Here is a 12,098-nt window from a genome sequence, read left to right as displayed (position 1 = left end):
AACTTGGGTAACCTTTGGTGCCAGTGTGGGTTCTTGAAAAGCCTCCTAAAGATACACACCCATGAGTTGCCACTTTAAAAATGTACAACAGCCTTTGATGTGCATCCCCCACAGCTCCACTGCTCATAAGAACTGAACAATGAGAAAATAGTTCTCTGGTGAAAAATGCAACTATTGAAACAAAATCTCAATGACAGCATTCTCTCCTCCGAGCTTGATTCATCCCCACGACACACAAATGCCTCACCTCATTGAAACCTCAGCGCCGGTCTGAATAAGGCAGGGAGGTTTCCTCACATCATTCATGTGGCTTGAGGACTGACCAGCCAAGATCTTGGCACGTCCGTTCCTGCTGACAAGAACACCGACCTGCGAGAAGCTCGATTCAGCAGCCCTGTTCCCTGCTACTTACAAACCACGGGGTGATACTCGGCCCAGATTTGACAAGGGAATAAATTACAGAAGCTATGAAGTAGAATGAATTAGCTGAGCAGTAAGACAAGTGGACTTGACCCTGGCCTAGCAAAATCCCACCATTATCACTAACTCGTTCGATTCTTCCAGGTGCAGCCCAAAATCGTATTTGCCCAATTCCTGCCCAACATTTATTGAACAAAAACTGAAGAGGAGTATCTAACATTGCCTCTTTTCTGACTTTTTGACAGCCTCCACAATAAATGAATCCTAGGTGTTTCCCAAAGTGTAATTTGAAACAACTCAAATTGACAGTCAACTTCTACAGTAGAAATTAACACAACATTTTAAATCAACTATATTCAATAATTAAAAAAAAAAAAAACCTGATGAAAGTATCAAAAATAAAAAAAATTTACAAAGGACTTCTTGGTTAAAAAATGTATAAACAAAAGGTCCTTTTTAGAAATGAGCTTTATTTTCAATGCTCTTTAGTTCTAAGAGCCTGCATGTTTATTCTTTCCTCCTACCAGGTTACCTGCAAGTTAGGATTTCAAAAACCACAACAAACAAATCAAACACCTGTAGGATCCAGGCACTGACCACCCAAGTGTCATGCTGGCGATTAAACCAGGACTCCCTTTCAAAGAAGCTTCTATGCAAAATGCTGTATTTCCTCCAGTGAGGCTTGTTTTTCAAACTTGAAATCATCCACTTGAAAAGCAGACCCCAAAACCCAAGCTTTCAGAACTGGGTCCCAATATCACCACATAAATCACTCTCATTCTAAAAACTATACAATTAATGGCCCCAAAAGTTACTTTAATAGAGGGCTTCAAGGCAAGGCAAAGTTTCTCATAAAACCCCCATCCGCCCTGCCAACTGCTCTGCACCTCTCTTCCACAGGAACCCATAACACTTCACCCTTCAAGTCCTGGGGACAACTTCAGCAGCATGGAGTGGCCCAGCAGAGCCCATTGGGATGGGGAAGGAATTTGGACACAGACCCAGCAACAATGAACTTGTTCATTCCTCACAAATGCAGTCCAATAAGAGGCTGCATCAAACTTAAAAGCCAACCTTTCTGCTTCAGATCCCTGGATACAAAAGATTTTTAAAAATCTGTATAATTTGAACCGAAAAAGGATGGTTATTAAAAATAAACCAATAAATACCCAGATGGGTGAAAGTTTGGTAGAAGAGGGATTCTGATCTGATTAAACAATCTAGATACCACAGCCCCTCACATTAACACTCTTCAAACTCTTTTAAGTAGACAGCATTTCAAGGCAGAGATCAAAGTGAAAATATCTTTGAAAAGAAAACAGTGACGTGGCTGGGAAACTGTGTTCATCTTGGTGAACATTTTTTCCACCCACCACAAGCTTGGACTTTCTGGGAAGGTCACTGGTTTTCTGGTCAGAAACATTCTTGAAGTCGTCAGGAATGGAGGAAGAGACAATCTGAGAAGGTGTGTTTCCGGTTCTGTGCCTGGAGCTCAGGAGCCAAAGAGCCTGGAAAAGTCAGAGGGCAGAAACATCCATGAGGATGGGAAGCGGTTGCCTTGAAAACACTTTCAGGAAATATTTTCTGGTTACTATCACTCAGATCATTTTACATCATTTTCTGATTTTGTAAGTAACTCTGTTACACAACAATGTGAACACACTTACCGCTGCCAAACTGTACACTTAAAAAAAAAGTGACTCTTTTAAAAAGTATCTACTTGGTATGAATCTGTAACACTTTATTTTAGCCCATTCTCTATCACTGCAAATCAGTGGTGACTTTCATAAATAAAAAGACCTTTGAGTAAACAAACGATTATTAGAGATAACTCTGTTAACTGAAGAAAATCTGGAATAGAAAAGGCCTAGAAACTGTGTAAATGTTCATGAAGTTTGGGAATAGGTTATGATACAGGCCTACAGGGGAAAACCACAGAATTGTTAAAAGGTACACAGTTGGCCCTTGAACAACACAGGTTTGAACAGCGCCAGCCCGCTTATACGTGGATTTTTTTCAATAGTAAATACTGCGGTACTACACAATCCAAGGTTGGTTGAATCTATGGAAGCAGGACTGCAGATACGGATGGCCAACTGTAAAGTTATACTCAGGTTTTCGACTGTGAGGTGGGTCGGCACCCCTAACCCCCGTGTTGTTCAAGGCTCAATTGTATATGGGAACTCTCTGTGTTACCTTTGCAACATTTCTATACATCTAAACTCTTTCCAAAATAAAAAGGTTATTTGAAAAAATAACAACAGATGGGGCAGGAACAACTGGGTCACCACATGCAAAAGAATGAAGTTGGATCCCTGCCTCACACCATATACGAAAATTAACTCAAAGTGGATCACAGACCTACTATTAAAACTATAAAACTTTTAGAAGAAAACTTAGGTGTAAATCCTTATAATCTTGGGTTAGGCAATGACTTCTTAGCTATAACATAAAAAGAACAAGCAACAGAAGAAATAGATACATTGGACTTAATCAAAATTGTAGGATTTTGCACTTCAAATGACACCATCAAAAAACTGAAAAGATGGGCTTCCCTGGTGGTGCAGTGGTTGAGGGTCTGCCTGCCGATGCAGGGGACGCGGGTTTGTGCCCTGGTCCGGGAGGATCCCGCATGTCGCGGAGCGGCTGGGCCCGTGAGCCATGGCTGCTGAGCCTGCGCGTCCGGAGCCTGTGCTCCGCGACGGGAGAGGCCACAGCAGTGAGAAGCCCGTGTACCAGAAAAAAAACAAAAAAAACAAAAAAAAAACAAAACTGAAAAGACAATCCACCGAATGGGAGGAAATACTTGCAAATCATATATCCGATAAGGGACTGGTATCCAAAACATAAAAAGAACTACAATTCAGTAATAACCTAACTAAAAAATGGGCAAAGGATCTGAAGACATTTCACCAAAGAAGATATACAAATGGCCAATGAACACATGAAAGCTCAATGTCATTAACCATTGGGGAAATGCAAATCAACCTTCACATCCACTAGGAGGGCTATGATCAAAAAAACTGACAATAGCAAGTATTGGCAAGGATGTGGGGAAACTGGACCCCTCATACCCTGCTGATGGGAATGAAAATTACTGCAGCTACTTTGGAAAATAGTCTGGCAGTTCCACGAAAGGATAAATATAGTTACCATATGACCCAGCAATTCCACTCCTGGTTATATACCAGAGAACTGAAAACTTAAGTCTGCACAAAAACTTGTACACAGATGTTTATATCAGCATTATTCAAAATGGAAACACTGCAAATATCCATCAACTGATGAGCAGATAAACAAACTGTGGCATATCCATAGAATGGACTATTATTCAGCCACAGAAAGGAATGAAATACTGATAAACACTACAACATGGAAGAGTCCAGAAGACATTATGCTGAATGCAGGAGGCCAGACACAAAAAGCCATATACTGTATGATTCCATCAACATGAAATACCCAGAACAGGCAAATCCATAGAGACAGAAAGGAGATCAATGGTTGCCCAAGGCTGCGTGAAGGAGGAATGGGAAGGAAATGCTTAATGGGTACTGGGTTTCCCTTTGGGGGGGATGAAAATATTCTAGAATTAGAGAGTAGTGACGGTTGCACAACCATATGAAAATACTACAAAATACTGAATTGTGAAGACTGACTTCCACTTTTTACTTATTAAAACCCTTTTCCATGGTTTGACACTCTCATTTTCTCCCTATCTTCTCCCCGCCCATACTTTTTTAATGAAGATTTCAACATATATAGAAGAGTTATAACAGTTCAGCAAACACCTACATACACACCACCTGCAATTAGTGCTTTGCTTTACTGTGTATCTATCCATTGATCCATCTACTTTATTTTTCATGTTTCAAAGTCGCAGGTGTCAGTGCCCTTGGTCTCTAAATGTTCAGACACCTTTCTCCCTGTATTTCAAGTTTTTTATGACTTTTTAAAATTTCCAATTGAGCTCAGCTCCAACGATACAGAAATGAGTACATGGAATAGCAAACTATCCCTTGAGCCCACTAACCTCCTCCGCAGTCACAGCACAGTCACCTCCGTGGACAGTCTGGAGTAGATCCTTCCAACTCTCTCACTGGAAGTTATTTCCCTCACACACCCACTCAGCATTTATTCAATGTTTACTGCGTGCAAGTCACAACTGACACCAGAGTGTGCATACAGGTGACACCCAACCTTCTTTACTTTCAAACCATTCTCCTGTGTAGACAGAACCTTCAGGCACATTATCAATGATGGTGTTTTGTCAGTTGGTCGTATGGGTGTCCTTCGAGTTACCTGACTCTTCTCCTATTCTTGGAGACTTAGGTGATTTCCAGTTTTTGATATCCTGAAAAAGCCAGTCACTGCCTCCCTGACAGAGCCCTTTCTGGAGAAAAGCTTCCCTCACTCACGGCATGTGCTGAAAGAGCTGGCCTAGGTCAGGGATCTGTAAAAAGCCACACAGTAAGTAGTTCAGGCTTTGTAAGCCTGTCAAAATGGTCCAACCTTGCCATTGTAGTGCAAAAGCAGACAGACATGGGCTCCATTCATGAAAACTTCATTCATGAAAATAGGCACAGGCCCATGCCCATGGGCTGTGGTTTGCTGACCCCTGACCTAAGTAGCTGGAAGCAGGAACCCCCAATCCAAGTAGATCTGGGTGACACCTAGATACTCCCAGAAATCAAAATCGGGACACTGGGCTGCTGGCTAAGCTAGCCTTGGGCTGAGCTGGGAGGTCACAAAGCCTGAGGCTACCATCCTGGTCACAGGCCAGCAGGTAGAGCAGTAAAAGTAGCTAGTCAGGTAAGAGAGGACGATGAAGCCAACGGACAGGAAAGAACAAAATGATGATACCACACCGAGTTCTTCTCTGCCCCAGGACCTTTGCCAATGCTGCTTCTGGTGCTACTGTGCCTCTCTCCAGCTCTGCAAATGGCAGGCTTTCCTCTCGTTCTGTAGGTCTTGATTTGAATGGCATCTTCTCAGAGGACCTCTCCCTGACCCTCCTAAACTGGGAGCCCCCTTCCAATTCTCCATCTCACAACTGATTTTTCCCCCTATTTGCTTATTTTACATCCCTGTTATTCTGTGCATTCGCTGAAGGCAGGGACTATGGCTGTTTTGGTCTCAACTGTAATCCCAGAGCACAGCCCTCAAAAGACAGTTTTGAATAAATAAATGAATGAATGGATAGGTGGGAATCTAGAGAGACAAAGGCTGGAGGAGCCCCCCAACACTTCTACTTCCTGTGAGAGCTAGTTATACTTCGTACACTCTTCTGCAAATTCCTTGATCTCTTCATGAGCCCTCTCTGTACCTAGGCAGGCCTCATCTGAGCTCCCAAAAGGGTCTCTCTGGGCATACATTACAGCCCTCATTCTGGGCTCTAAAATACTCTCCAGCAGCAAAGAAACCCCTCCTCCCCCGATCTCCTAAGTCCTGGAATCATCCCCTCAAACAGCCACTGGGCTGGCACAAGGACCACACAGCAACCCCAAATTCAGCATCTCAATGACTCAAGACAGCTAACTTTTCACTCTCTTCCTCTTTAGGGGAAGCACATGGAGATGGGCACAGCCTGGCCCAGAACCCCAGATTCTCCTTGTTTTTTCCCCCTGAGTCTGTTTACTATGAGTCTCATAATTCACTAACAGCATGGTCTTGACACTGAAAGGAAAACCAATCCAATTGGATTTTTTTAGTCTAATGAGAAAATAAAATAGGCATAAAAAGCAGAAATAAAGCCTGAATGCACTCCTGCTGGCTTCCAGCAGGCTGGGAGCAAGACCCGGCAGCACGCTGGCCTTTCAAGACGTATTTTCCACTTTGGCCAACGCCAAGTATAGGCTAAGCACAATCAACAGAGCTGGCGAGAAGTGATGGAGCCATGGGCTCAGCGGAAGGCATCTCTTGGCAGCCTCTGCTGAGGCACCAGGCACAGCCAGGACTTGAAGAACGCCATGTTCCAATCGAAGCTCCAGCCTGGACTGCAGTGACATAGTTTAATTCCTACAGACCCCAGTTTCCTCTCTAGTGTGGAGAGTTCTTACTTTGAAAGCAGAAAGCATGACACAAAAGTGCAGACTGGGAGGACAGAAAACGACCATCAGAGGTTCATTCTGGAGAGCGACCCTGAGGATAATGACAATGACGGAGAGAGGCGGGCTGGACTTACACGATCATGCAGAACATCATGAAGACATTCCATAGGGCGATGAAGATTCGAAAATATCTGAGGCTCAGCAAGAACTCCCGGATGTTGTCACCTGGAAGGTCAGAAAGCATTTTCACAAGCAGTGCTAACATTTCTGTTGTCACGGCTGCCGTGTGCTTCTGCCCACCCCACACTCACTGCCCCCATGTTCCAATGGCAGCATGGCTTTTCATTTGGGCCGCCTCTGTTCCCCAGCCCTGAGCACTCAGGCTATAGCTGCCACTGACCAACCCTCTGAGAGGACCAAGCACTCAGCCTCTGATTGGCTCAGGGAAGGGCACGTGACCCCAGTCTGTCCGATGAAAGCCAGCCCTGGGACTTTTGCCCGAACTACCAGGAAAGAGGCACTTGCTGTCTGCCAGGCTAGCTGGACTGCAAAGATGTAAGCCCAGTCCTCTAAGGCAGGGTGCAAACCATGGCCTGTAGGCCAAAGCTGGCCTCTGCCACCTATTTCTGTATAGCCCATGAATGAAGAATGTTTTTTATACTTTTTAATGGTTAAAAAAAAAACCAACAAAGTATTTTGTGAGCCACAAAAATTACATGAAACTCAAATTTCAACAGCCATAAAGCTTTATTAAAATACAGCTATGCCCACTCATTTACATATTATCCATGACTACTTTCAACTTACAGAGGTGAACTGTTGCACCAGAGACTCTATGGCCCACAAAGCCTAAACTATTTATGATCTGGCCTTCTACAGAAAAATGTGCCAAGCCCTGCTCTAGGGTCATCTTTGTCAACACAAGCCAGCCTGATAGTAAAACCAATCCAGGAGGAAAAGAGAGCTGGGGAGGGTCACAAGATGGAGAGCCAGTTTAAGCCCTGAATCCACGTGTGCCTGAAGACCATTCTACGCTTCGATGTTTCAATTTGCTTTAACCACTTTGAGCTGGTTTTCAGAGTTTACAACTGAAAAAGCATACTAATTCAGGCAAGCAAAATGGGAGTTCTGCTTTGGTGACGACTAACTCTAGTCCCCTCTGATGCCAAGGAACAGAAACCACTCCAAGAAGAGGGAATTTGGTACATTAAGACTCCAGAGGGACTTCCCTGGTGGCACAGTGGTTAAGAATCTGCCTGCCGATGCAGGAGACACGGGTTCGTGCCCTGGTCGGGGAAGATCCCACATGCCGTGGAGCAACTGAGCCCGTGTGCCACAAATACTGAGCCTGCACTCTAGAGCCCGCGAACCACAACTACTGGGCCCATGCACCTACAGCCCATGTTCTGCAACAGGAGAAGCCACCACAATGAGAAGCCCACACACACTGCAACGAAGAGTACCCACCCCCGCCGCAACTAGAGAAAGCCCGTGTGCAGTAACGAAGACCCAACGCAGCAATTAATTAATTAATTAAAAACAAAAAAGACTCTAGAGACTCGGGTTCCAGGACCTTCCTCTGGGGTTTTGAGTTAATTGCCCAGCCTCTTGAGGCCTCCAGAATGAAATGAATGGATCCAGATTACATGATCTACAAGGGTGTTACCCAAAGTGTCATCCACAGACCAGAGCTGGAACACTGGGAAGCTCAGAAACTTCCACAGCAACCCAACATGACCGCCACCTGGCACTGCTGCACCATCCAAGCGCATTTAGAGCACAAGATGTTGCTCTACATGGTTTAGACAAGTCCAGTGTTGTCCAAGCCACGGGGTTAGCAACATGTAGCATAGCCTATATTAGTGTTGGTCCAGCACAGACTGCAAATGTCAGAGACAGATCCGTTCCCAGAATGTCTGCAAGGCACTGCTTGGCAAGGTCCTTCTCTGAGCCCAGGATCACAAAAATGGCCTCTCTTACCATGAACAAACACTGACTAAAGGCTACTCATCCCACAGAGTAGCTGAGTGCAGGGGATACAGGAAGGAATGAGACACGTGTCCCTGCCTTAAGGAGCTCACAGGGAGGACAAATACTAATATAAAAGCAAGTAACCACACATCTGATTATTCACTAGGACAAGTGCCATGGGAGCTGTAATGGGGGAACCCAACCTGGCATGCATCGGGAGGCAGGTGGGGTCAGAAGAAGACTCACTGGGAAAGTGTGTGAACTCCAACCTTAAACGTGAGCTGGGGACTTCCCTGGTGGTGCAGTGATTAAGAATCTGCCTGCCAATGCAGGGGACACGGGTTTGATCCCTGGTCCAGGAAGATCCCACATGCCGTGGAGCAACTAAGCCCATGTGCCACGACTACTGAGGCTGTGCTCTAGAGCCCACACGCCTAGAGCCCATGCTCCACAACAAGAGAAGCCACCGCATTGAGAAGCCCACACACTGCAACGAAGAGTAGTCCCGGCTTCCCGTAACTAGAGAGAGCCAGCACACGGCAACGAAGACCCAACGCAGCCAAAAAAAACGTGGGCTGGAGTTTACTGACCTTCCACACAGGTGACCTGGGCCTACATATGCCCCAGTTTCCTCCTGTGTAAATGGGCATGATGGGGGACTGGGAAGGCTGCAGCACAGTGCCTGATATATAGGACACTCTCAATAAATGAAGCCACTGTGATATTAGGGGTCAGCCAGGCAGAGGATGGAGGGAGAGGAGCATGATCTACAGGGGCAACTGCCAACACAGAATCCTAGTTTGAAGGAGCCTAGCAGGGAGCCCCCGATCAGAGGGAAGCCACCGTTCTGACTATCCTTGTCACCAATGCTTCCGCCACTTTCGAGCCCACGTGGCCAATTTCCCACCTACCATAGCTCCAACTCAGATCTATAGATCACAGCCCCAGGGGCTGGAATAGTGCCCTCCACGTAGTGGGTAAGCAACATATACAGCTGCTGAATGAATGCATGAATAAACAGACGGACAGTCTAGTGATTGAGAGGACAACCTCTGAGGTCAGAAAAACCCAGGCTCAAATCCCAGTGCTGTCGCTGATTTGCTGTGTGGCCACAAACAAGTTGAGTCACATCTCTGAGCCTGAGTTTCCTCATCTGTAAAATGGGAAAATGCTCCTTACCTTTTAGGAATGGAGGTGGAGTGAAACACCCATAGGAAGTACCTAACAAGGCAGCCACCACCTGGCAGGCCCCCAATAAAGGGGAGCTGTCAGACTGCCTTCAGATTCGCTGCCCCTTAGGGTTCCTATAGTCCTCATGCAATGCTCCATCATAGCACCCACCACCTTGGCCGCAATGCCACCTCCTCAGAGGGCCTTCCCTCCACACAACCCAGCCAGAGCAGCAACCCCATTGCTATCCTCCCAACATCTTCTTCTTCACTGTGTGTTCCTTGTTTAGGGACTGTTTGTCCCACCCCATAGGAGTACAACCCAAAGGCAGGAATTACTTCTGTCTTGTTCCCTGCTGTGTCCCCAGCATCTAGCACAGTGGCTGTTACATAGTAGGTGTTCAATAAATGTTTGGTGAATGAATGAATGAATGGATACAATAGTCACGTACAGGTCCCATTAGACTCCAAATAGTCACATGTGTCAATTTAGCAGGAAGTATATATTCTAGGGCCTCCAGGGGCCAGTCATGTGAAATGATACAAAGAAAAGGGGGCGGGGGCTGGGATGAGGTAGAGGCCACAGGCCCGGTTTCAGTGGGGTCCTGCTTCTCAACTCCTATTCAACAGGTGTCAAAAGGTCGCTTGAACCCCAAGTTGTAGAATGTTCCAATTTTTCTTGAAAAATCATACATCTGAATCTTTATATGACATCTCCTGATTTATTTGAAAGCTAATCTAATTGAAAATTAAACAAACAGGTCTACAGCATTCTGGAAACAATAGGCTGTTCATTCATTCGCTCATTCATTCATTCATGCTGGAATGCTGGAACTGCAAGGACACAGATGAGCCAAAACAAGCTGGAGCCTCTTCTCTGGAGCTTAAGGTCAAGTGTGAGAGCTAGATATTAGCCAGATGACAGCATACATAAAAGAAAATTATAACTGTAAGAAGTGATATGAGTGCTGACCTACGCAGGGAGTTCTGGTAGGAGAAAGCAGTGGATGACAGAGGTGGGTAGAAGGAACAGCACAAACTCAGGCACGCGCACACACACACACACACACACACACACACCCCTAAAAGAAAACTGGTGAAAAAGAATTGTCCTCTCTGAAATGTACCAATTCCAGAGTACAGAAAGGAGGCCTTACCTGTGCTGGGCTCCCTCGACTCCTCCCCAAAGCCTTGCGTGTCCTTCTTTTTCCTACAAACAGAAGCAGACAGCGACCACTTTCAATAGGACAAACAGACCACTTAGTCCCCGGGCCCTGATCCCCAGCTCTGAGGGGAGCACTAGCCCTACCGTTGGTTTGCTGTGTGACCTCTTTTGCACGGTTCAGTGATGTTACCTGGGCCACCCCCGGCCCGGCCAATCACAGCCATGCCTGCAGCCACCGACGGGGTGGAGAGAGTGGTTCGAGGTAGCCAGGTGCGGGGCTGCGGGTACAGATTAGGGCTAAGAGATTCTTGGGGGATGGGTCTGAGGCTCTCATGGGTGCGAGCAGAGGGATCCCGGGGGAACTGAGAGTCCGGAGTTCAAATCTCGGCGGCGCGGAGAGTCACAAAAGGATGGACCCGGTTGGAGGCGGAACTTGGGGCTGGGACCTGGGGGCGGGGCCGGCGGCGTAGGCCGTGCTCACGCTCGCGAAGGCGGGGCTACGGGTCCCCCGGATGGAGCCACGGTCCAACGCGGCCTACTCACAGCTTAAAGTTGAGCACCGCCCCGGCGTTCATCAACAGCGTCCTGCAGAGGGAGAATGCGGTTACCAGGACCGCCCACACCCTGTCGGGCCCTCACGTCCCATCCTCTGGTCCCCCTAATTACCCAAACAGCAGGATGTCCCCGATCATTGTTACTGCCGGAGCGTCCGTCCGAACAGGAAGCGGAAGCCTCGAGAAGGGAGGGGAGAGGAACACGAGCCGACCAATCTTGAAGCAGCTCTAGAGAGGGCTGGACCAATCAAAGACCAAGGCAGTCAGGGTCCCGCCTTCTGCAGGCCAAGCCCCCTAAAGAAAGAGCGAGCGCCGCTCCTTGCTAGGAAGGCCTGGGGAGGGTAACCAAGAAAGGGCGGGGCGGCATCATGACGTCACCCAGGGGCGGAGCCATCTGGGGGCAGGGTTGGGTAACGGATTGGAAGCCTTTCGCGCATGCGTGAGAGACCAGCCAGCCAGAGCACTAGCCTTCGGCTGGGCTGGGCTCTCCCATGCGGCTTTTGGAGAAACGGTGCCCCCTGATCATTGAAATGCATAGGGGAATGAGTCCTGATGCAGTGGGCTCTACCGGGCATGGACGCCCCGACTGTTGCATTCCAAAAGGGCCTCCTCCTGGGCCCCACGGAAGGCGGGATCCCCACTAGGCAGGCACTACCCGGGGCGGGGGTCCCAACTGAGCGGTTCCCTAGGAGGACGGGATTCCTTGCGCGGTACAGAAGTCACGATTTACAGAGGGCTGGGATCATGACAGCTCGATAGAGGACGGGGGTCC

General features: G+C 47.3%; 1 protein-coding gene across 1 annotated transcript; it reads right to left on the bottom strand.

Moving 5' to 3' along the window:
• Positions 1–870: 870 nt before the first annotated feature.
• SMIM7 (small integral membrane protein 7) lies at positions 871–11,507 on the bottom strand. Its single transcript, XM_029217938.1, has 5 exons — positions 11,439–11,507; positions 11,316–11,357; positions 10,765–10,817; positions 6,602–6,692; positions 871–1,928 (listed from the first exon to the last, which is right to left on the bottom strand). Exons 1-5 carry the CDS (start codon positions 11,462–11,464, stop codon positions 1,913–1,915), a joined length of 228 nt encoding a protein of 75 aa, XP_029073771.1. The 5' UTR covers positions 11,465–11,507; the 3' UTR covers positions 871–1,912.
• Between the last annotated feature and the right edge of the window lie 591 nt (positions 11,508–12,098).

This window comes from Monodon monoceros, unplaced genomic scaffold (assembly GCF_005190385.1).
Source record: "Monodon monoceros isolate NGI ecotype Baffin Bay Population unplaced genomic scaffold, NGI_Narwhal_1 Super_Scaffold_12, whole genome shotgun sequence".
Lineage (NCBI taxonomy): Eukaryota > Metazoa > Chordata > Mammalia > Artiodactyla > Monodontidae > Monodon > Monodon monoceros.
Note: the sequence above shows the minus strand (reverse complement) of the source record. Positions and strands in the feature narration are given on the sequence as shown.